The sequence below is a fragment of the Somniosus microcephalus genome, chromosome 14, assembly GCF_052327205.1.
Source record: "Somniosus microcephalus isolate GS21.2 chromosome 14, FLI_Smic_1.0, whole genome shotgun sequence".
Taxonomy (NCBI): domain Eukaryota; kingdom Metazoa; phylum Chordata; class Chondrichthyes; order Squaliformes; family Somniosidae; genus Somniosus; species Somniosus microcephalus.
The window spans coordinates 98569638-98595875 of NC_141000.1; the positions used below are offsets into that span (position 1 = coordinate 98569638).

A 26238-nucleotide genomic window follows, 5' to 3' on the forward strand; every position below is an offset into this window, starting at 1 on the left:
TGCCACCAAAGTGGATAACCTCACATTTATCTATTATACTGCATCTGCCCAATCACCCAACCTGTCCAAATCATACTGGAGTTTCTCTGTATCCTCCTCACAGCACACATGCCCACCCAGCTTTGTGTCGTCTGCAAACTTGGAGATATTACATCTAGTTCCCTCATCTAGATCATTAATATATAGTGAATAGCTGGGGTCCTAGCACCGATCCCTGCGGCACCCCACTAGTCACTGCCTGCCACTTGGAAAAAAAACCGTTTATTCCAACTCTTTGCTTCCTGTCTACCAACCAGTTCTCTATCTAAGTCAGTACCTTACCCCCAATCCCATGTGCTTTAACTTTGCACGCTAATAGGGTTGCAAAATTCTGGGAATTTTTAAAAGAGGAAACTTTCCATGGGAATTTTCGGGAATTTAGAGTTTTTTTGCACACTGATGGTTTTTGTCTCTGACCCTTATATTATCTTTGTCGTCAAAATAGACATACTGTACCATACAAATAAAAACAGGCTTTCAAAACTTTATTTAGGTTATAATTTTGAACTTTATTGAACCACCACAAAAAAGACCCATCTAAAATAAAATAAAAAGAGCGTCAGCTTATTTAACCTGTAATTTGTCCTTATTTTGTCCGTTTGAGTCTTCTACTCATGAGTCTTCTGAGTCTTCTACTCCTCATTGCTCCTCCTGATTCTCTGACGTGTCCATTTCCTCCTCTGTGTCAGTGTCTAGCTGTGTGGTGGACACTTCTGTATCTGGCTCAATAAGTTGTAGGTTCGCCCGGATAGCCACCAGTTTCTCCACTCTCTTGTTAGTCAGCCTGTTGCGCACCTTTGTATGCGTATTCCCAAAAAGTGACCAGTTTCGTTCAGAGGCCGCTGATGAAGGTGGGATTTGGAGTATCACCGATGCAATAGGTGACAGGGCCTCAGATGCACAAAGTCCCTTCCACCAGGTATGCTTGCATGATTCCCATATCCCATCCCCATTCCAAAGACCTTGCTTGGTAGAGAACTTTGCCCACATCCAGATTGAGATGGTGTGAGAGGGTAGAAATCACACTGTAAGCCCTGTTGATCTGTTCTCCAGAAAGTATTGGTCTCCCAACATGCTTTGGGTCCAGCATGTATGCTGCAGCATGAATCGGCTTGACACAAAATTCTTGACGCGTCTGTATGAATTGAACAATTGCCTTCTCCTCTGCTTTGAGCAGCAGGGATGTGGGTAGGGCAATGCTGATTTGTTCTTTTAAATTAGTAAAAAGCCTGAGAACATCTGACAAGACAGCGTCATCTCCTTCAATCTGAGCAATTGCAGATGCTACTGGTGAGAGTAGTTTAAGGCTGCTAACCACTCTCTCCCAAAACACATCATCCAGCAGTATTTTCTTGATGGTGGTTTACATATCCCCAGACTGGGATATTGCCATTTCTTGCAGCGACTCCTTACCCTCCAGAAGGCTGTTGTACATTATGACAACACCACCCCGTCTAGTGTTGTTGGGTAGCTTCAGTGTGGTGTTCTTGTTCTTTGTCATTTGCTTGGAGTTGTAGGTTGCTGCAACTACCTGTTTTCCCCTGACATACTTAACAACTTGCTTGGCTCTCTTGTACAGTGCTTCCATGGTTCTCAAACCCATGATGTCCTTGAGGAGCAGGTTAAGCCCATGAGCTGCGCACCCAATAGATGTAATATGGAGGGTAGGCCTCCTCTACTTGAGCCCAAGCAGCCTTCATATTCGCAGCATTGTCAGTAACTACTGCAAAGACCTTCTGTGATCCAAGATCGTTGATGACCGCTTTCAGCTCATCAGCAATGTATGTGCCTGTGTGTCTGTTGCCCTTCATGTCTGTGCTCTTGAAGAACACTGGGAGAGGAGTGGAGACGATGTAGTTTATGATGCCCTCCCCTCGTACATTTGACCACCCATCTGAGATAACTGCAACACAGTCTGCCATCGCTATCGTTTCTTTGAGCTTTCCTTGGACTCTGTTATACTCAGCCTGCGGTCGATCAGCACGATTGCAACAGGGTGAGTACATTTTTGCTGATGCTCCACGTGATGGAAGCATGACCTGTACACACACGACGCTACATCACCAATAGTGTATTATTTTGTATATTTTAAATTGAAGGACAACAGAGTTCAACAAGTAACTGGTTTATTTGGTATAAAGTCTGATTTACTTACTGCATCATCACAACATCAGCAGAAAACAAAATGACTTCCCTCAGGACCCCTAACCTGGATCTTAAAAAAACTATAGCAGTCTTACAGATGCCTGCAGGCCAATCACAATTCGATATGCAAATATTACAAATAGAGGGAGCTAATCGCTCATCCAACCAATCAGGACACATTTGTTCACAGTCACACACAAAACTTGTAATTATTAAAACAAGCCAAGTAGGAAGATAAACATATATTGATTAAGAAATTCCTTAATAATTAAGATTCCATCTCTGTTAGTAATTTTAAGAGAGGACCTGTGGAAAAAAAAGAAAATACAAAAAAAAACAGTATTATGCTAGCATGTGCTTTTTTGGGCAAAATTCCCAAGCTAAACTTCCCGTGGAAAATTTCCGGAAATTTACCCTTTGCAACCCTACACGCTAATCTCTTATGCGGGACCTTATCAAAAGCCTTCTGAAAGTCCAAATACACCACATCCACTGGTTCTCCCTTATCTATTCTACCAGTTACATCCTCAAAAAATTCCAGTAGATTAGTCAAGCATGATTTACCTTTTGTAAATCCATGTTGACTTTGTCCGATCCTGTCACTGTTTTCCAAGTGCTCTGCCATTACATCTTTTATAATGGACTCTAGCATTTTCCCCACTACCATATCAGGCTTACCGGTCTATAATTCCCTATTTTCTCTCTACCACCTTTTTTAAATAGTGGGGTTACATTAGCTACCCTCCAATCCATTGGAACTGTTTCAGAGTCTATAGAATTTTGGAAGATGACCAGCAATGCATCTACTATTTCTCGGGCCACTTCCTTAAGTACCCTAGGATGTAGATCATCAGGCCCTGGGGATTTATCGGCCTTCAATCCCATCAATTTCCCTACAAATACTGATTTCATTCAGTTCCTCCCTCTCATTAGACCCTATGTTCCCCGACACCTCTGGGAGGTTATTGGTGTCCTCCTTTGTGAAGACAGAACCAAAGTATGTATTTAATTGGTCTGCCATTTCTTTGTTCCCCATTATAAATTCCCCTGATTCTGACTGCAAGGGACCTACACTTGACTTCACCAATCTTTTTCTCTTCACATATCTGTAGAAGCTTTGAGTCAGTTTTTATGTTCCCTGCAAGTTCACTTTCATACTCTATTTTCCCCCTCTTAATTAATCCCTTTGTCCTCTTTTGCTGAATCCTAAACTGCTCCCAATCCTCAGGTTTGCTGCTTTTTCTGGCCAATTTATATGTCCTCTCCTTGGATCTTATGCTATCCCTAATTTCCCTCGTTAGCTACGGTTGAGTCACTTTTTTTGTTTTATTTTTATGCCAAACAGGGATGAGCAAATTCTGTAGTTCATCCATGCGATCTTCAAATGTTTGCCATTGCCTATCCACCATCAACCCTTTAAGTAACGTTCCCCAATCCATCCTAGCCAACCCGTGCCTCATACCATCGTAGTTTCCTTTATTTAAATTCAGGACCCTAGTCTCTCAGTCAACTACTTCACTCTCCATCTTAATGAAGAATTCTATCATATATGATCGCTCCTCCCCAAGGGGCCTCGCATAACAAGATTGCTAATTAATCCTTTCTCATTACATAATACCCAGTCTAAGATGGCCTGATCTCCAGTTGGTTCCTCGACATGTTGGTCCAGGTAACCATCCCGTATACACTCTAGAAATACCTTTTCCACAGTATTGTTACTTATTTGGTTAGCTCAATCTATATGTAGATTAAAGTCACCCATGATAACTGCTGTGCCCTTATTGCACACATCTCTAATTTCCCATTTAATGCCATCCCCAACCTCAGCATTACTGTTTGGGGGTCTGTATACAACTCCCACTAATGTTTTCTGCCCCTTGGTATTTCTCAGCTCTACCCATATAAATTCCACATCATCAGAGCTAACATCCTTCCTTACTATTGTGTTAATCTCCTCTTTAACCAGCAATGCTACCCCATCTCCTTTTCGCCTGTCCTTCCTGAATATTGAATACCCCTGGATGTTGAATTCCCAGCCTTGGTCACCCTGGAGCCATGTCTCTTTATTCCCATTTATATCATAGCTGTTTACATCTATTTCCACAGCTAATTCATCCAGCTTATTACGAATGCTCCTCGCATTAAGGCACAAAGCCTTCAGACTTGTTTTTTTAACAATCTTAGTCCTTTTAGAATTATTATTTACTGTAGCCCTGTTTGATTTATACACTTGATTTCTCTGCCTTCCACTTTTGCTTTTCTCCTTCCTGTCTTTTGTTTCTATCCTTGCTTCCCTTTCCTCTGTCTCCCTGCACAGGTTCCCAACCCCTTGCCATTTTAGTTTAAACCCTCCCCAACAGCACTAGCAAACACTTCCCCTAGGACATTGGTCCCAGTCCTGCCCAGGTGCATACCGTCCAGTTTGTACTGGTCCCACCTCCCCCAGAACTGGTTCCAATGTCCCAGGAATTTGAATCCCTCCCCCTTGCACCATTCCTCTAGCCACGTATTCATCCGAAATATCCTTCTATTTCTACTCTGACGAGCACGTGGCAGTGGTAGCAATCCTGAGGTTACTACCTTTGAGGTCCTATTTTTTTAAATTTACCTCCTAACTCCCTATATTCAGCTTTTAGGACCTCATCCCATTTTTTACCTATATCGTTGGTACCTATATGCACCACGACAACTGGCTGTTCACCCTCCCCCTCCAGAATGCCCTGATAACAGAGATAAAAAATGTAATTGCGGTCCTGCCATTACATTAGGCAGGTCCTCCACATTCCCTGGATGCTAAAAGTCACCCCTGCTCCCTCTTTGTAAATATCGGAGCCCTTATTTCTGGTTTCTACCTCATGCCTCCCAAAAGTAGCACGGCTGATAATGGAAGCTCACATTAAACTATTGTGAAATCATAGGCAGAATGAAAAAAAAGCTGCGTCTTGCTGCTCCAAAGGCAGAAGTTCAACATGTCGAGCCACTGAACAAAGTACAGATTTGTAAAGGGTACCTGGTGTCTGTTTTGACAAAGAGCTACTGTTAAAAAAAGTTAAAATGTGTAAAGGTTGTGCATGCAGTTTGTGGACACCGAAGAACTAAAAGATTTAATGAAATTAATTCTGGCACAAAGATCCTTTAAATGTGATTTGAAGAAACTTCCTGGAATTTCTAATGTTATCACTGCACGATATCATACTTCTGCAAGCAAATCAGAGGTGGGAGAGAGGCTTGTTTAGGTGACTTTTTAAATTATGTTGTGTAGGAGAGACTTCGGGCTATAAATTGGGCTCCTTTACGATCGGGCGTGTCAATATCAACGGCTTCTGCTAAACTTGGTGGGAATTTTACGGCGGAGGGAAGACGTTGTGCCCCGATCTCCTGCGCCCGGAGATCGTGACGTCATTGCCGTGCGCAGCGCCCCCGGATGAAAAATTCCCTCTCGCCCCCTGCTTGTGCGCCTGCTGTTAACAACGATAGGTAGAGGCGGCGGCTTGCAGTCGGATGTCCCCTGGAGGAGCGCTATTTAAAGGTTGTGGTAAACCACTTTTATCGTTACACTATAGTTATCACTGTTGTATTGTTATCACCGTTATCACTGTTGTATCACGATACGAGGTCGCCTCTTGTCGCGCTGTTATACCTGGGCTGACCACCTCCGACTCCGCCCATGGCTCCACCTACCTGCCCAGGTATAAAGGTAGTCGACTGGCTGGTATTCCTCCTTGTTGGACCCGATCACCCACGAGGGTGGGCTCTGTTATTTAGTCAATAAAAACCTTTAGTTACGTTCCTAACTCGTCGCTTTTATTGGACGAATTGATAGGTATATCAATTTTATTGACTAAATTTTTAAGATGTCTACTACTGGCCAGCCAGAAGCCCTCCCAGAAGCACAGCCACACCAGCCGGCTTGGCTGCAAGCCCTCAAACCACCGTACCTGGATCTAAACCCACAGGCAGCAAACGCAGCCCTCAACTTCAAACACTGGCTGGACTGCTTCGAATCCTACCTGGAAGAATCCGGCGCCCCGCAGAGATCCAAACTAAGACTTCTGAACGCCCAAGCGAGCCCGAGAGTATACGCACTCATCCAGGACACGACTACGTACGAGGCCGCTATCAACCTACTGAAACAGCAGTACCGCAGCCCGGTAAATTACATGTACACCAGGCACCTCCTAAGATCCCGCCCGCAACAGCCAGGAGAGTCTGTAGCTGAATTTTTACGGGCGCTAAGAGCACTCGGCAGGAACTGTGACTTTAAAGCGGTGACGGCTGTTGAAAATACAGAAGATAATATCCGCGATGCCTTTGTGAAAGGCCTACGGTCCGATAACTCACGGCAAAGACTGCTTGAAGCTAAAGACCTCGACCTGGACAAAGCTGAAGCCCTCGCTCTCTCCCTGGAGGTGGCCCATCAGGACCAGGAGGCGTTTTCCAGGTACTGCTCGCGACCCTGGGACTCGGGCCCGACCCCTACCGCAATACCCTTCGCAGCGCCGCCCCCGGGACCTACCCCGACCCCTACCGCAATACCCTTCGCAGCGCCGCCCCCGGGACCTACCTCAGCGTCGGCGTCCCGGACCCGACCGGGCCCGCCACCCCCGGTACCGGCTCCGACATCGGGCACCTGCGATCGGGCCGCCGGCTGCTTCTTTTGCGGCCAGGAGAAGCACCCGAGGTCGCGCTGCCCAGCCAGGAACTCTACCTGCACAACCTGCAGGAAGAAAGGCCACTTCTCTAAGGCCTGCAGGAGCGGATCTTCAGAGGCCAGCAGTGCCTCATGCGAACTGTGGGGGCGGCCATCTTCGTTCACGGCAACTGAGGCCAGTATCCCCACACGTGAGTCATGGGGGCGGCCATCTTTGATCAAGGCAACCGACCCCAATAGTGCCTCATGTGAGTTATGGGGGCAGCCATCTTCTCCGCCATTTTGTCCTACCTCGTGGGAGACGCCATTTTACCCACCACGCCCGACTGCCACCGGGCCCCCGGACCCGACGACCGCCTCGCCCGCAGACGACAACGACTCGCTTACCTACACGCTAGCCTCCGTCACTCTGGATCAAGCCCGCCCACACCACCTGTCCAAGTCGATGATGGACATCAAAGTAAACGGCCACGCCACGACCTGCCTGTTCGACAGCGGAAGCACGGAGAGCTTCATCCACCCAGACACGGTGAGCCACTACTCCCTCCCTGTCCTGCCAACGCGCAACCGAATCTCGATGGCATCGAGGTCCCACGCCACGGACATTAGCGGCTACTGTGCTGTGACCTTGTCGGTTAAGGGTACAGAGTATAAAAACTTTAAACTCCTCGTCCTCCCCCAGCTCTGCGCTGCCGTCCTACTAGGGCTGGACTTCCAATCCCACCTCCAAAGTGTAACCCTAGCATACGGTGGACCCCTCCCCCCACTCACAGTCGACAACCAGCGAAGGTTAAACCGCCCACCGCGTAACACCTGCAGCCTATCCACCCTCAAGGTGCCGCCACCTTCCCTGTTCGCTAACCTCACCCCCGACTGCAAACCCGTCGCTACCAAGAGCAGGCGGTACAGCGCTGGGGACAGAGCTTTCATTAGCTCTGAGGTGCAGCGTCTCCTGAAGGAGGGCATCATCGAGGGGAGCAACAGCCCCTGGCGTGCCCAGGTCGTGGTCGTTAAGACCGGCGATAAAAATCGCCTGGTCATCGACTACAGCCAGACCATAAACAGATACACCCAGCTGGACGCATACCCCCTTCCCCGCATATCTGACATGGTCAATCAGATTGCACAATACCGCGTATTCTCGACCATCGACCTTAAGTCGGCCTACCACCAACTCCCTATCCACCCCGAGGACCGCCAGTACACCGCCTTCGAGGCGAATGGGCGCCTATACCACTTCCTTAGGGTCCCCTTCGGTGTCACCAACGGGGTCTCGGTCTTCCAAAGGGAGATGGACCGGATGGTTGACCAGAACGGACTGCAGGCCACATTCCCCTATCTAGATAACGTCACCATCTGCGGCCACGACCGGCAGGACCATGACGTGAATCTGGAGAAATTCCTCCGTACGGCCCAACGGCTGAACCTCACCTACAATAAGGAGAAATGTGTGTTTAACACCTCGCGCCTTGCCATCCTTGGCTGTGTAGTAGAGAACGGACTCATCGGCCCCGACCCCGAAAGAATGCGCCCCCTCATGGAGCTACCCCTCCCCCACTGCCCTAAGGCACTTAAGAGAACCCTGGGGCTCTTCGCCTACTATGCCCAATGGGTGCCCAATTATGCGGACAAAGCCAGACCCCTCATGAAGTCCACATCCTTCCCCCTTACGGAGGAAGCGTGCGCAGCCTTCTCCCTCATTAAGGGAGACATTGCCAAGGCCACTATGCACGCAGTGGATGAGTCCATCCCCTTCCAAGTCGAGAGCGATGCATCCGACTTCGCCCTAGCCGCCACCCTTAACCAGGAGGGGAGACCGGTGGCCTTCTTCTCAAGGACCCTACAGGGCCCTGAGATCCGACACTCGTCGGTCGAGAAGGAGGCCCAGGCGATTGTGGAGGCGGTACGACGCTGGAGGCACTACCTGGCAGGCAAACGATTTACCCTCCTTACCGACCAACGTTCGGTCGCTTTTATGTTTAATAACAAGCTGAGGGGCAAAATCAAGAATGACAAGATCTTGAGGTGGAGAATCGAGCTCTCCACCTACGATTATGATATCTTGTACCGGCCAGGTAAGCTGAACGAACCCCCCGATGCTCTGTCACGAATTACATGCGCCAGCGCGCAAAGTGATAGACTTCAGACCCTCCACAACGACCTCTGCCACCCCGGGGTCACCAGACTTTACCACTTCATTAAGGCCCGCAACCTGCCCTACTCCATCGAGGAGGTCAGGACCATAACCAGGAACTGCCAGACCTGTGCCGAGTGCAAACCGCACTTCTTTAGGCCGGACAGAGCAAGCCTGATCAAGGCCACCCGCCCCTTCGAGCGCCTGAGCATCGACTTTAAGGGGCCCCTCCCGTCCTCTGACCGTAACGTGTACTTCCTCAACATTGTTGATGAGTACTCCCGTTTCCCCTTTGCCTTCCCCTGCCCAGACATGACCAGTACCACGGTCATTAAATGCCTGAACGACCTCTTCGCCTTGTTCGGGTTCCCAAACTATATACATAGTGACCGGGGCTCCTCTTTCATGAGCGAGGAACTCCGTCAGTTCCTACTAGCGAGAGGTATTGCAGCAAGTAGGACCACCAGCTACAACCCCCGAGGGAACGGCCAGGTGGAAAGAGAGAATGCGACGGTATGGAAGGCCGTCCTCTTAGCCTTAAAGTCTAAGGGCCTCCCAACCTCCCGCTGGCAGGAAGTCCTCCCGACAGCGCTGCACTCCATCCGGTCACTACTTTGCACTGCCGTTAACGCCACCCCCCATGAACGAATGTTTGTTTTCCCCAGGAAGTCGACTACGGGAACCACTCTACCAACCTGGCTGACCTCTCCGGGGCCCGTCTTGCTGCGAAAGCACGTGAGGGCCCATAAAACAGACCCCCTGGTCGAGAGGGTGAACCTCCTGCACGCCAACCCCCAGTACGCCTACGTGGCTTACCCAGACGGGCGGGAGGACACTGTCTCCTTACGAGACCTCGCACCCTCGGGCACTCCGGAGACACCACCTTTACCCCCCCCCACCACCCCCCCAATTCCAGCCCAGGTAGACGGCATGCCGGAACCCCACGAGCCTTCGCCGACCACGCAGACACCAGCACTAACACCGGATAATGCAGCACCGCCGCTGCGACGATCGGAGAGGCTTATGAGGCCTCCGGACAGACTGACATACCAGAACTGGTAGTACACTTCACCCCGCCGGACTCAAATCTAAACAAGGGGTGAATGTGGTAAACCACTTTTATCGTTACACTATAGTTATCACTGTTGTATTGTTATCACCGTTATCACTGTTGTATCACGATACGAGGTCGCCTCTTGTCGCGCTGTTATACCTGGGCTGACCACCTCCGACTCCGCCCATGGCTCCACCTACCTGCCCAGGTATAAAGGTAGTCGACTGGCTGGTATTCCTCCTTGTTGGACCCGATCACCCACGAGGGTGGGCTCTGTTATTTAGTCAATAAAAACCTTTAGTTACGTTCCTAACTCGTCGCTTTTATTGGACGAATTGATAGGTATATCAAAGGTGTCCACATCCGGTGTAGTTTTCGTCGGCCAACAATGCTGCTTTGTTGGCTTCTTTGCCTATGAGAAACTTTTTGACAGATTTGAGCATTTTGCATTTCAACGAGTGTTCTGGCACATAAAGATTCTTCAGTTTCAGTGAGGGGAGATTTAAAAGTGCAATATTTGGATCCTTCCACGGGGGCTGTACTGGCACCGGACGTCAATGTCAGAGGCAACTGAGGCACAAAGAAAGAGTGTAAAATGTGGCCAGAGGTAGAAGGGCTAACAGGGCTCTCAACAGGAGGCCTTACCCACACAGGGTATTCCAGCAGCAGTTCTCCTGCATGAATTTCACTGAGGACCAGTGTGTTAGAAGGCTCCATTTCAGCAAGGACATGGTCACAGAGCTCTGCCACCTCCTGCAGCCAGACCTCGAGCCTCAGATCAGAACCACCATGGCTCTCTCAGTGGCAGTCAAGGTCACCGTCGCACTCAATTTCTACACCAGTGTGCGACAGACGACATCTCCAACATCTTCCAGTTTGTCATCCATTGCTCCATCCGCCAGGTCACAGATGCTCTTTACAGAAGGAGAAGGGATTACATTTCTATCCCCATGACCAGAGAGAAGCAGCACGAGTGTGCATGTGGCTTTGCCAGGATAGCGGGCTTCCCCATGAATGCACCCACGTCGCTCTGCGGGCACCTCATAACAATCCTGAGGTATTCCATAACCGCAAAGGCTACCAGTCACTTAATGTGCCGTTGGTGTGCGATCACACACGGCGAATCCTGACCGTCAATGCTCACTATCCTGGCAGCAGCCACGATGCCTTCATCCTGTGCCAGATCTATTCCAGCCACCACATCAAGCTTGCGGCTGGCTGCTGGGAGACAAAGGCTATCCGCTCTCCACCTGGCTCATGAGATCCCTCCGCAACCCCAACACTCCTCGCCAGCACTCATATAATGAGAGCCAAGCTGCCACCAGGAACATCATTGAGCAGAACATCGGAGTGCTCAAGCAATGGTTCCATTGCCTTGACCGCTTGGGAGGAGCCGGACAGTACTGGGCTGAGCGGGTGTCACTTTTCGTCGTCATCTGCTGCACAACTTGGCCATCATGAGGGCCCAGCCATTGCCACCAGGCATAGCTGCACCACCTCAGGAGGAGACGGAGGAGGAAGAGGTGCAGGAGGAACAGGAGGACGAACAGCAACGATGGAGGAGGCAGCCACTCGACGTTCTGCAAGGTTGGTCTGAGACCGTCTCATCAGACTTCGTTTCCAGGGTCTTCGAGTCCTCGTTCCGGTTACTGAGCACATCGCCATCATTCCATCACTTTGTGATTCCACACCACACCTCTAAACTGAAATGTGACACCACCAAATCTGCGGCACTCCAGTAATAAATTTATCAAAAACCATTAACCAAATATATACAACAACCCTTGCCTCTACGTAGTGTCTCCCCAGTGGCTGCAGCAGGGTTGGTGGAAGGCTGCGGAGTGTCACTGCCAGAGACTACAGATGGCCTTGCAGAACGCCCTCGACCAGCTCTGGACCTGGAAAGCCCGGCTGTACACTGCACCACCTCAGGCTGGGCGGTGGTAGTCTGGGCTGGCTGAATGACAGGCAGCGACAAGTGCAATGGCGGAGTGGCAGTGGTGGGAGCAGGAATGTTGTCATCCTGCTCCACTGACTCACTGCCACTCCCCTGGGGACATCAGCATCCCAACCAATCTGCTGGAGCACAGATTGCTGGCCTGCTGGTGGACTGTGGTGGGCCCAGCGATGATGGCAGCAGTCAGAGTTTCTGTGGCATCAAGCTGAGATTACATGAGAGCAGTCTGAGACTCGATGGCAGCAACCATTGACTGCATTACAGCACTAAGACGTTGTGTCGCTTCCACCTGTGCTGCAATGGAAGCTGCCACATCGCTCATGACACGCGTCATGAAATCTGGATCCGCACGGTCTCTCTGGGAGTCCACTATCCTCTGCACAGTGGAAATGATGGGCTCCATGGTGTGTGGGCTCCTCCATGCTCCTTACCATTGCTGAGGGGCTCTCAGGCACCCTTGCCATTGCACCTATCATCTCGGAGTGCATGGCCATCACCCTTCTTGTGAATGCCTCCCCATCGAGGTCCTCATTCGAGTCCTATGCAGCAGAACTCGCCCTCTGGGGAGCTGGCTCCTGAGCTACCCTTCCCCCCCTGGCCTTGCTGCAGTCCGCTCATCCCCGGTGCATCACCCAGTGCAAGCCCCTCTACTAAGTTTGCCTCTAAAGATCGCGTAGTGCCAGTATCTGAGGTGGTGCCTGCGGGTGAGAGATGCAGTGACGCGGTGCTTTGCTCCTCCTCCTCTTCTCCTTCCTCACTCTCAGTAGGAGGCTCAGGGACAGGCTGGTCATCTGGTTGCTGATTCTCTGAAAGCATAAAGGCACAAGACTCATGTTAAGGTGAGGGAAGGGGGACAGGAATGGAGCAAGGAATGCAGACATTCTCAGGAGGTGGAAAGTGGGAAAGGTTTGTGGTGTGAGGGGGAAGTGAGATGAGAGAAGGAGAGGGGCTGAAATACCGTTGTTGCCCCAAGGGGTCAACGTTGCCGACAGCCACGGCGCCCACCACATGCTGCCCAATGAGTCACAGCACTCACTCCTCCAGGTCTGAGAGTTGCTGCAGCTGCGCATCATCCCCGCCTGTTCTCTGCTGCTCCCTCCTATTGTGGGCCATCTTGGCCTGCAAGAGCAACAAATGTGTTTGAGTCAGAGTCCAGCTATGTGTTTGGGAGATATGCCTGCCGTCATTGAATAGCTGAGATTGTAGGTAAGGTGCGAGATGTGGATGTGAGTTTGAGTAGGTGAAGATGTTTGGTGGGTGAGTGGTGGCAGTGTGGATGTTTGCACAGTGTGCACAGACTGAGGTTCGGATGCTGGTATGTAGGAACTGTTGAAGCATGCACTCACCCTGACCATCCAACCACTTGCAGCATGGTGTCAGGCTGCGTTCCACCACACTACTGGCCGAGACCTCCTGGGCCGCTTCCCTGCACATTGCCCTGAACACCTGAGGCGATGGCCTCCTTCCAGTGGCCAGGAACAGCATTGCCCTCCTTCGCTCCATTCTAGCCACCAATGCCACATCTATGAACCGACGAGCTCTCTCCCTGGAAGTAGGAACAGCCACAGCCATCAGGGGATTCACTTGCTCGCGGGTTGCCTCAAAGCCAGCAATACTGAAAATGAGAATCTGCACAATGATGCAATCTTCCTTTTAAGAGCTGGAAGGAACCAGTGTGAAGGATCACTGCTGAATGTATTGCACCTGAAATTCATTAGTGCTCTGCTGGTAGTGCCCCTGTAGCACCCCACTGAGGTCATTAGCGCTTGATTTAGCACTGTTAGAAATCAGGAGTGTCCAAAATGTATATGGTTATGCGATCAAAATTGTGATGCGAATAATGCTGTGTTTACATGATGGTTTTAGAACTGGATCAAAAAGTCTCTTCAGACTAGTATTAGAATAACTGGATAGATGCTTCGAATCTGCTTGTGTTTTGGTTTTCTGCGGATGTTAGAGCATTCTGTACTGTGACGGTCATAAATAATCTTGTTTCCAAGCTAACTATCTGCTGTTTTCAAGTTGGGATTTCAACTTGTTTATGTATCTCTAATTGGACCAACTGAGGCTCAATGTCTACATTTCTTCTATTATTGCTAATAACCATGATATAATGTTACAGTAGGAATTGGAGTTAGCTTAACAAAATTGCTTGTGAAGATAATTAAAAGTTAATCAGTATAAAAGGCATACAATAAAAGGAATTTAGTGGCATTAAGGTATCCATCTCAGGGTGGGGCGGTTTGCTAGATGAAAGTGAGATAACGACCGGCTGAAGTGAGATAGCTCTGACTTGGGCCTCATGATTGAAAGGGTACAAGGTCAGGCCTAGCACCAAGTGTACCAGGGAGGATAGGGACCAGGGAGATAAGACACGAATTCCAAAGGAAGAACCTTCAGAAAGATGAAACAATAAGACAAATTGGCTGCTATCATAAAACCCCGTTAGGGGAGGGCTTTCATCCACAAATCGAGACAAAGAACTCGATGCCCCATTGAGTAATGAGGTTTATGGGGAACCTCTATAGGTTGGATGGTCTTGTCAATAATTTGGCCTCAGGCCCTCCCCTAAAAAGAGAATAAAAGTAACACCCCAAGGGCTTGTCCACACAGAAGAGCCAAGCAGAAGTTGGGCTGGTTGAATGCTCTTTCGAGAGTGAGCCCATGCTCACCAACTCGGAGGTTCTAGATGAGAGGAAGAGAGGCTGTAAGTCAGAGAACTGTTCACGCACACCAGCCGCCTGTCCGATCGGGCCCGATACCAGCTGCTGGTCACGGTTGTATGTTTTTGCTGTATAACTAGCATGTTATATTCCGTCTAAAACTCTGATTAAACACAATATACCCACCATATTGATTTGCAGTTGATCCTGATTATTTGAAAGACTAGAGATAAGCTACTAATTGGCCTAATCTCTACAGCGCCCCAATTCCTTCCTGGGGCTCGAACACCCAATTTAGTAGAAGTTCAGAATCCTTAGTGCCTGGCGCTAATTTTCAAAATTTCAAAAATTAGCGTCCCAAACGGGCGATACCCAATTTTTCCCCCTTCAACTAGCAGACTCACCAAGATGTTTGTGTTCAACCAGCCAGTTGACTAATTTTTTCCCAGTAAAGGTGTGTTGATACATTTTCAGCCATGACCAGTGATTGCCAATAATGCCACTTTGCTTGAATTCCATGACTAGGTCTGCATATTCATCTCTTTCACTTTTCAATTCTGTAAAGCAATTAATACAAGTTTGCTAATTTCAACAGTGGGTGCATTAAAATTACTTTTATAAAAAAAATACATATGATTTCCTATGGCTTCTATGGTCATAACTAGAGTGTATAATCATATTGTTTTAGACCTGTTGTGTCTTTAAAAAAGAGGCTACATTGTACCTTTCGCATATATAGGTACAATGCAGAAGCACAGGCTTATGTTTACAATGCATATTCATATACAAAATAGAAAATTCTTAATATATGACTGGTTTCTCCTAGATACAAACAAAAAAACTAGAACTTAAATTAAAAGCACGGTTTCCATCTCAATTATAAAATAAAATAAAATGATAGCACTGTAAATACCAGGTTATACACAGCATCTGTGCTTCAGAATGTTTATATTTTGGGACAATACAATAAAATATTATTTTATGGCCATCAGAATTGATTTAAGTATTTTACTCTCAAACTCTCATCTCGGCAGTAGTATACAGGAAACTTTTTTAAAAATCCGGCACGGACGGGACCGACGTGGTGCCCGTTCATCAAAAATTCCGGATAACCGAAAGCTATAGTAAAAGATATGGAGAGCTGACAGCTCCGTATAAAGCAACAAACCCTGTTGCTTAGCAACAAGTTCAGAACAATGGCCACAAGTTCCAAGCGTCTCTGTAGCTTAGCAACAGCTGCAGCCACACCCTTGCACAGCACCAGATGGAGGAAGGCAAGTACAATATGAAGTAAAACCTACTCCCGAGTTTTGCCGGTTAACCGAGATTTCCGGTTATTTAGGTGCCGGTAAATCAAAAGTTTCCTGTATTGTGATGCACTTTAGTAGCATTCCTTCCCAATGTTTAGTTTTTGTAAATAATTTTCTCTCAATACGGAGTACAACATGGAGTACTCAGGATATCCGGGGACTGATTTAAGTGGAATTACTAAGTCCAATAATGCAGAGAAGCTGAATTATCAAACACAAATTAAGCTTAATAATTAATGCCAATTCCTGTCTATCACACTTTTGGGCTCAGCAAATCCTCCAAGACAGTTCCAATGACAAGACTGTTAATGACAAAATTCCACAAAAGTAGATAGAAAAAACATACTTCTAAATGGTATAATTATTCCATCGCTTTATATTCGCAAGTAACATTTGCGCCACACAAGTGCCAGGCAATGACCATCTCCAACAAGAGAGAGTCTAACCACCTCCCCATGACATTCCCGTCGCCAAATCCCTCAACATCCTGGGGGTCACCATTGACCAGAAACTTAATTGGACTGATATACCTATCAATTCAGTTCATGAAAAGCGACGAGTTAAGTTAGTAACTATAGGTTTTTATTGGCTAAATAACAGAGCCCACCCTCGTGGGTGATCGGATCCAACAAGGAGGAATACCAGCCAGTCGACCACCTTTATACCTGGGCAAGCAGGCGGAGCCATGGGCGGAGTCAGCTGTGGTCAGCCCAGGTATAACAGCGTGGCAAGAGGTGACCTTGTGTAGTGATACAACAGTGTAAACAGTGATAACCATAGTGTAACGATATAAACAGTGATAACCATAGTGTAACGATAGTGAACGATAAAAGTGGTTTACCACATTCACCCCTTGTTTAAATTTGAGTCCGGCGGGGTGAAGTGTACTACCAGTTCGGGTATGTCAGTCTGTCCGGAGGCCTCGTAAGCCTCTCTGATCGGCGCAGCAGCGGCGGCGGTGGTGCAGTATCCGATGTTAATGCTGGTGTCTGCGTGGTCGGCGAAGGCTCGTGGGGGTTCCGGCATGCCGTCTACCTGGGCTGGATTTGGGGGGGGTGGTGGGGGGTAACGGTGGTGTCTCAGGGATGCCCGAGGGTGCGAGGTCTCGTAAGGAGACTGTGTCCTCCCGCCCGTCTGGGTATGCCACATAGGCGTACTGGGGGTTGGCGTGCAGGAGGTCCACCCTCTCGACCAGGGGGTCCGTTTTATGGGCCCTCACGTGCTTTCGCAGCAAGACGGGCCCCGGAGAAGTCAGCCATGTTGGTAGCGAGGTTCCCGTAGTCGACTTCCTGGGGAAAACAAACATTCGTTCATGGGGGGTGGCGTTAATGGCAGTGCAAAGCAGTGACCGGATGGAATGCAGCGCTGCCGGGAGGACTTCCTGCCAGCGAGAGGTTGGGAGGCCCTTAGACTTTAAGGCTAAGAGAACGGCCTTCCAGACAGTCGCGTTCTCTCTTTCCACCTGGCCGTTCCCTCGGGGGTTGTAACTGGTGGTCCTGCTTGCAGCAATACCTCTCGCTAGTAGGAACTGGCGAAGTTCCTCGCTCATGAAGGATGAGCCCCGGTCGCTATGTATATAGTTCGGGAACCCGAACAAGGCGAAGAGGTCGTTCAGGCATTTGATGACCGTGGTACTAGTCATGTCTGGGCAGGGGAAGGCAAAAGGGAAACGGGAGTACTCATCAATAATGTTGAGGAAGTACACGTTACGGTCAGAGGACGGGAGGGGCCCCTTAAAATCGATGCTCAAGCGCTCGAAGGGGCGGGTGGCCTTGATCAGGCTTGCTCTGTCCGGCCTAAAGAAATGCGGTTTGCATTCGGTACAGGTTTGGCAGTTCCTGGTCATGGTCCTGACCTCCTCGATGGAGTAGGGCAGGTTGCGGGCCTTAATGAAGTGGTAAAGTCTGGTGACCCCGGGGTGGCAGAGGTCGTTGTGGAGGGTCTGCAGTCTATCAATTTGCGCGTTGGCGCATGTACTTCGTGATAGAGCATCTGGGGGTTCGTTCAGTTTACCAGGCCGGTACAAGATATCATAATCGTAGGTGGAGAGCTCGATTCTCCACCTCAAGATCTTGTCGTTCTTGATTTTGCCCCTCAGCTTGTTATTAAACATAAAAGCGACCGAGCGCTGGTCGGTGAGGAGGGTAAATCGTTTGCCTGCCAGGTAATGCCTCCAGCGCCGTACTGCCTCCACGATCGCCTGGGCCTCCTTCTCGACCGAAGAGTGTCGGATCTCAGGGCCCTGGAGGGTCCTTGAGAAGAAGGCCACAGGTCTCCCCGCCTGGTTAAGGGTTGCAGCTAGGGCGAAGTCGGATGCATCGCTCTCCACTTGGAAAGGGATAGACTCATCCACCGCGTGCATTGTGGCCTTAGCAATGTCTCCCTTTATGAGGGAGAAGGCTGCGCATGCTTCTGCCGTCAGGGGGAAGGAGGTGGACTTCATGAGGGGTCTGGCTTTGTCCGCATAATTGGGCACCCATTGGGCATAGTAGGCGAAGAGCCCCAGGGTTCTCTTCAGCGCCTTTGGACAGTGGGGGAGGGGAAGCTCCATGAGGGGGCGCATTCTTTCGGGGTCGGGGCCGATGACTCCGTTCTCTACTACGCAGCCGAGGATGGCAAGGCGCGAGGTGTTAAATATACATTTCTCCTTATTGTAGGTGAGGTTCAGCCGTTGGGCCGTACGGAGGAATTTCTCCAGATTAACATCATGGTCCTGCCGGTCGCGGCCGCAGATGGTGACGTTATCTAGATAAGGGAACGTGGCATGCAGCCCGTTCTGGTCAACCATCTGGTCCATCTCCCTTTGGAAGACCGAAACCCCGTTGGTGACGCCGAAGGGAACCCTAAGGAAGTGGTAGAGGCGGCCATTCGCCTCGAAGGCGGTATACTGGCGGTCCTCAGGGCGGATAGGGAGTTGGTGATAGGCCGACTTAAGGTCGATGGTAGAGAATACCCGGTACTGTGCAATCTGATTGACCATATCAGATATGCGGGGAAGGGGGTATGCGTCCAGCTGGGTGTACCGGTTTATGGTTTGGCTGTAGTCGATGACCAGGTGGTGTTTATCGCCGGTCTTAACGACTACGACCTGGGCACGCCAGGGGCTGTTGCTTCCCTCAATGATGCCCTCCTTCAGGAGTCGCTGCACCTCGGAGCTAATAAAAGCTCTGTCCCCGGCGCTGTACCGCCTGCTCTTGGTAGCGACGGGTTTACAGTCGCGGGTGAGGTTAGCGAACAGGGAGGGGGGCGGGACCTTGAGGGTGGATAGGCCGCAGGTGGTACGCGGTGGGCGGTTCAAAATCTGCTGGTTGTAGACTGTGAGTGGGGGGAGGGGTCCACCGTATGCCAAAGTGACACTTTGAAGGTGGGATTGGAAATCCAGCCCTAGTAGGACGGCAGCGCAGAGCTGGGGCAGGACGAGAAGTTTAAAATTTTAATACTCCGTGCCCCTAACCGACAGGGTCACAACACAGTAGCCGCTGATGTCTGTAGAATGGGACCTCGACGCCATCGAGATCCGGTTGCGCATTGGCCGGACAGTGAGGGAGTAGTGGCCCACCGTGTCTGGATGGATGAAACGCTCCGTGCTTCCGCTGTCGAACAGGCAGGTCGTGGCGTGGCCGTTTACTTTGATGTCCATCATGGACTTGGACAGGTGATGCGGGTGAGCTTGGTCAAGTGTGACGGAGGCTAGTGTATGGCTGAGCGAGCTGCTGTAGTCTGCGGGTGAGGCGGTGGTCAGGTCTGGAGGCAAGGTGGCGGTCGAGTGTGGTGAACAAAATGGCGGCGCCCACGACGTTGAATAAAATGGCGGAGAAGATGGCCGCCCCCACAACTCACATGAGGCACTGCCGGCGTCGGTGGCCTTGATCAAAGATGGCCGCCCCCACGACTCACACGAGGGGATACTGGCATCTGTGGCCTTGATGAAAGATGGCCGCCCCCACAACTCGCATGAGGCACTGCTAGCGTCTGTGGCTTTCCCCCTGCAGGCCTTCGCGAAGTGGCCTTTCTTGTGGCAGTCGGAGCAGGTCGTGTTTCTTGCAGGGCAGCGCGCCCTCGGGTGTTTCGCCTGGCCACAGAAGAAGCCGCCAGCGGCCCGATCGCGGGGCTCCAATGTCGCAGCCGGTACCGGGGGTGGCGGTCCCGATCGGTTCCGGGACACCGACGCTGTGGTAGGTCCCGGAGGCGGCGGTGCGAAGGGTATTGCGGCCGGGGTCGGGCCCGAGTCCCAGGGTCGCGCAGCACAGTACCTGGAGTACGCCTCGAGGTCCCAATGGGCCACTTCCAAGGAGCGAGCGAGGATAGCAGCTGTTTTCAGGTCGAGGTCCTTTGATTCCAGCAGTCTTTGCCGTGAGTAGTCTGACCGAAGGCCTTTCACGAAGGCATCTCGGATGTTTCCATCTGTATGTTCTGCAGCTGTTACGGCTTTAAAGTCACAGTCCCTGCCGAGTATTTGCAGCGCCCGTAAGAAATCATCAACCGACTCTCCTGGCTGTTGCGAGCGGGATCTTAGGAGATGCCTGGCGCACATTGAGTTTACAGGGCTCCGATACTGTTCTTTTAGCAGGTTGAGGGCGTCCTCGTATGTGGCAATGTCCCGGATGAGTGCAAATACTTTAGGGCTCACCTGAGCGGTCAGAACTCTTAGTTTGGATGCCGGAGGCACGCCGGATTCTCCCAGGTAGGCTTCGAAGCAGCTCAGCCAGTGTTCGAAGTCGAGGGCTGAATTCGCAGCCTGTGGGTTTAGATCCAGGTACGGCGGCCGGAGGGCTCGTAGCCAGGCCGGCTGCTGGGGCTGTTGTAGATGGCCGTTTGGCTGCGGCTGTACATCTGACTGATCGTTTGGCTGCTCCGTTGTAGACATTTCAAAATTTAGCCAATAAAATTGATATACCTATCAATTCAGTTCATGAAAAGCGACGAGTTAAGTTAGTAACTATAGGTTTTTATTGGCTAAATAACAGAGCCCACCCTCATGGGTGATCGGATCCAACAAGGAGGAATACCAGCCAGTCGACCACCTTTATACCTGGGCAAGCAGGCGGAGCCATGGGCGGAGTCAGCTGTGGTCAGCCCAGGTATAACAGCGTGGCAAGAGGTGACCTTGTGTAGTGATACAACAGTGTAAACAGTGATAACCATAGTGTAACGATATAAACAGTGATAACCATAGTGTAACGATAGTGAACGATAAAAGTGGTTTACCACATGGACCAGCCACATAAATACTGTGACAACAAGAGCAGGCCAGCGGCTGGGTATTCTACAGCAAGTGACTCACCTCTTGACTCCCCAAAGTCTTTCCACCACCTACAAGGCACAATTCAGGAGTGTGATGGAATACTCTGCACTTGCCTGGATGAGTGCAGCTCCAACAACACTGAAGAAGCTCGACACCATGCAGGACAAAGCAACCCACTTGATCGGCACCCCATCCACTACCTTACGCATTCACTCCGTGTACCATCTACAAGATGCACTGCAGCAACTCGCCAAGGCTTCTTTGGCAGCACCTCCCAAACCTGCGACCTCTACCACCTAGAAGGACAAGGGCAGCAGGTGCATGGGAACACCACCACCTCCAAGTCCTCCTTCAAGTCACACAACATCCTGACTTGGAAGTGTATCGCCGATCCTTCATCGTCGCTGGATGAAAATCCTGGAACTCCCTCCCTAACAGCACTGTGGGAGTACCTTCACCACACGGACTGCAGCAGTTCAAGAAGGAGACTCACCACCACCTTCTCAAGGGCAACTAGGAATGGGCAATAAATGCTGGTCTTAGAGTTATTGGTTTCTCACTACAGAATTATAGCACAGGAAATCAGAACAATTCTGCATTACATGGCTTTGCAAAGCAGAAGAATCCCAGCAGTGTATACCCTACACAGAAGCAGCTGTACATTTTGAAACAGTATGGTTAACCTTGTTTAAAGTGGAATTACATTTTTTTTACTTAACCAATGTTACACTCCACATGTATTGTCTTGCCCTAATCATGGGCAGATTTACTGATTAACTATCTTCTGTCTGTCCCTTCAGTCAATCTTCCAGTCCACTCACTACACCCATGCCATTAACTCAAATATACTTGCTCCATATTTTGATTTTGTATCAAGCACTGGTCTGTTCATACAGTTTACTCCATATCCAATGTGCAGGTGGGTCAGTCTAATATGGCACTTCACCAATACTATGATATAATTATGGCATCCTTAGTCCACTGTGAAATATTTCAGGAGATAATTACCACTTTTCAGCTTTCAGTATTCAACTGAAGCTGGACAAAATGTAAAGCAAAGTTAGAAACAGTCGCCTGCCATATTTGGCTGGTTTAGCTACCTTAGCAGTTATACCTAGCGAGTACGGAAGCTTCTTTTCTACTAACCTTCCTTTGGTGGTATTTCTTCTTCAGCCTTTTCCGGTTCAGGGATTGGAGGTGCATCAGGAGGAGCTGGCTTATTCTTAACTAGATCAATCAGTTTGGCAAGCTGTTCGTGTGACTGATGAAAAAAGAAGTGATTTATAGTTTCATCATATTACTGAATTGTCTCAATCTGACAAAGGGATATCAAGATATTCATTTGCAGGACTGCTCATAGTTTTTAAGCCAACAGGAAAAAGCTGTTGAGACAGATATGCAAACACAAAACTGTTCCTACAAGTGCCCGCTGTAAGACCTGGTCATTGGAACATTTCAAATCATGACTATCGGTGGAGTTCCTCACCCAGAATACTCAGGTGAAGCTTCTGTCCACAAGACAACATGCAATGGACACAGGCCTTACTATTAGGTACCTCTAGCACAAAACCTACTGCCTTTCGTGCTGCCAATCTCCTCCATTTATTTTTATCCTATTCAATTTCTCTATCCCCTCCTCCTTTACTGTGACATTGGCAGCATCCTTTTAATAACCACTAGGCTACCGTACCCACTAGACGACCTGTCTCCTGCCGGGCTTCTGACCTGAAGCCAAATATCAGAGCAATATGGATAGTAAATTCTTCCAGGTATTAGAGATCCACATAACAACTCCTTAGCCTGCTGGATCAAGAATCTCGTGTCTCAAAAATCACTGAAAGGTTATCCACACCGTTTTAGCTGATTTTTTGCAAAGAAAAGCCCAACTCCCACAAAAATGTAGACAACAGGATGCAGATAATCCAAGGGTCCACAGGGTTGGAGTTTGTGGAACCAGTTCTATTAGTTTTTCACAAAAAAAATATTAAATCAGCAGTGGATTTCACAGAGGACTCCTGTGTCGATTGGGCTTATACTCACTGGAGTTTAGAAGATTGAGAGGGGATCTCATCGAAACCTATAAAATTCTGTCAGGCCTGGACAGACTAGATGCAGGAAGGATGTTTCTGGTGGCCGGGGAGTCCAGAACCAGGGGTCATAGTCTAAGGATAAGGGGTAGGGTTGCAAAATTCTGGGAATTTTTAAAAGAGGAAACTTTCCATGGGAATTTTCGGGAATTTAGAGTTTTTTTGCACGCTGATGGTTTTTGTCTCTGACCCTTATATTATCTTTGTCGTCAAAATAAACATACTGTTCCATACAAATAAAAACAGGCTTTCAAAACTTTATTTAGGTTATAATTTTGAACTTTATTGAACCACCACAAAAAAGACCCATCTAAAATAAAATAAAAAGAGCGTCAGCTTATTTAGCCTGTAATTTGTCCTTATTTTGTCCCTTTGAGTCTTCTACTCCTCATTGCTCCTCCTGATTCTCTGACTCTGGCGTGTCCATTTCCTCCTCTGTGTCAGTGTCTAGCTGTGTGGTGGACACTTCTGTATCTGGCTCAATAAGTTGTAGGTTCGCCCGGATAGCCACCAGTTTCTCCACTCTCTTGTTAGTCAGCCTGTTGCGCACCTTTGTATGCGTATTCCCAAAAAGTGACCAGTTTCGTTCAGAGGCCGCTGATGAAGGTGGGATTTGGAGTATCACCGATGCAATAGGTGACAGGGCCTCCGATGCACAAAGTCCCTTCTACCAGGTATGTGCACTGATATGCTTGCATGATTCCCATATCCCATCCCCATTCCAAAGACCTTGCTTGGTAGAGAACTTTGCCAGACTTCACAGAACTTTGCCCACATCCAGATTGAGATGGTGTGAGAGGGTAGAAATCACACTGTAAGCCCTGTTGATCTGTTCTCCAGAAAGTATTGGTCTCCCAACATGCTTTGGGTCCAGCATGTATGCTGCAGCATGAATCGGCTTGACACAAAATTCTTGACGCGTCTGTATGAATTGAACAATTGCCTTCTCCTCTGCTTTGAGCAGCAGGGATGTGGGTAGGGCAATGCTGATTTGTTCTTTTAAATCAGTAAAAAGCCTGAGAACATCTGACAAGACAGCATCATCTCCTTCAATCTGAGCAATTGCAGATGCTACTGGTGAGAGTATTTTAAGGCTGCTAACCACTCTCTCCCAAAACACATCATCCAGCAGTATTTTCTTGATGGTGGTTTCCATATCCCCAGACTGGGATATTGCCATTTCTTGCAGCGACTCCTTACCCTCCAGAAGGCTGTTGTACATTATGACAACACCACCCCGTCTAGTGTTGTTGGGCAGCTTCAGTGTGGTGTTCTTGTTCTTTGTCATTTGCTTGGAGTTGTAGGTTGCTGCAACTACCTGTTTTCCCCTGACATACTTAACAACTTGCTTGGCTCTCTTGTACAGTGCTTCCATGGTTCTCAAACCCATGATGTCCTTGAGGAGCAGGTTAAGCCCATGAGCTGCGCACCCAATAGACGTAATATGAGTGAAGTTGTTGCATTTGGATAAATGCTGCTGCATCTTTGTGGCATTCGTTACATATGGCTTTCTACAGTGTTTGCACATGTACACAGTCTTTCCATCTTTAATGCCTGGGGTAAAATGCTTCCACACATCTGACAGTAAACATGGCATTGTTCTATGCAGAGAAATAAAGGGCATTCATCTCTGTGTCGAACTGCGGTCGATCAGCACGATTGCAACAGGGTGAGTACATTTTTGCTGATGCTCCATGTGATGGAAGCATGACCTGTACACACACGACGCTACATCACCAATAGTGTATTATTTTGTATATTTTAAATTGAAGGACAACAGAGTTCAACAAGTAACTGGTTTATTTGGTATAAAGTCTGATTTACTTACTGCATCATCACAACATCAGCAGAAAACAAAATGACTTCCCTCAGGACCCCTAACCTGGATCTTAAAAAAACTATAGCAGTCTTACAGATGCCTGCAGGCCAATCACAATTCGATATGCAAATATTACAAATAGAGGGAGCTAATCGCTCATCCACCCAATCAGGACACATTTGTTCACAGTCACACACAAAACTTGTAATTATTAAAACAAGCCAAGTAAGAATATTGATTAAGAAATTCCTTAATAATTAAGATTCCATCTCTGTTAGTAATTTTAAGAGAGGACCTGTGGAAAAAAAAGAAATAAATACAAAAAAACAATATTATGCTAGCATGTGCTTTTTTGGGCAAAATTCCCAAGCTAAACTTCCCGTGGAAAATTTCCAGAAATTTACCGGAAACTTTCCACCCCTTTGCAACCCTAATAAGGGGTAAGCCATTTAGGACTGAAATGAGGAGGAATTTCTTCACCCAGAGAGTGGTGAACCTGTGGAATTCTCTGCCACAGAGGGCAGTGGAAGCCAGTTCATTAAATATATTCAAGAAAGAGTTGAATATATTTCTTAAGTCTAAAGGGATCAAGGGATATGGGGAGAAGGCAGGGACAGGGTACTGAATTTGGATGATCAGCCATGATCTCATTGAATGGCGGAGCAGGCTCGAAGGGCCGAATGGCCTACTCCTATCTTCTATGTTTCTATGAACTGCACTGACACTGGCTTTTATTGTACTGCCCATTATAGAATAAACAGGACGGCAACATAAAAAAGGAGAGAGAGTTTTGTACAAGCATATTTCCATTCATAGATACTGTATCACTCCCAGGCCAGTTACTTTTTGATGTTAGGAGAACCCAGGTGTGGAAGCATTATTTCTCTCTTAATACTAGGATTCAAAAGTTTATAAAGAACCCAATTGATCCAACAGGCTGGAGTTATGCTACACCCAGTGTGGAATCAAACAGTTTGAGACTTCCTGTTTGAGGCGGTCTCATTCCTCCCTATTTTAAGTATGCTTGGGACCAATGTTCCCTCCAAGCAGCGTGCATGCACGGCCGCGCAGTAATCTGCAAGGTACCGCGCGGGCCGCGCTGTAATCTGCAAGGTACCGCGCGGGCCGCGCTGT

The 26238-nt window shown here is 48.8% G+C and overlaps 1 protein-coding gene across 5 annotated transcripts in view; it reads right to left on the bottom strand.

Moving 5' to 3' along the window:
- The window catches only part of LOC147107751 (uncharacterized), a 79997-nt gene that overhangs the window by 36540 nt on the left and 17219 nt on the right, over positions 1-26238 (bottom strand). For 4 of the 5 annotated variants that reach the window (XM_086007031.1, XM_086007029.1, XM_086007030.1 and 1 more), the window contains exons 3-4: positions 22345-22459; positions 15048-15200 (exon numbers count right to left, since the gene is read on the bottom strand). In XM_086007031.1, the coding sequence (XP_085863157.1) occupies positions 15048-15200; positions 22345-22459 (268 nt within the window). The remainder of the gene's footprint in view (positions 1-15047; positions 15201-22344; positions 22460-26238) is intronic. The other variant, XM_086007033.1, reaches the window with a different exon arrangement.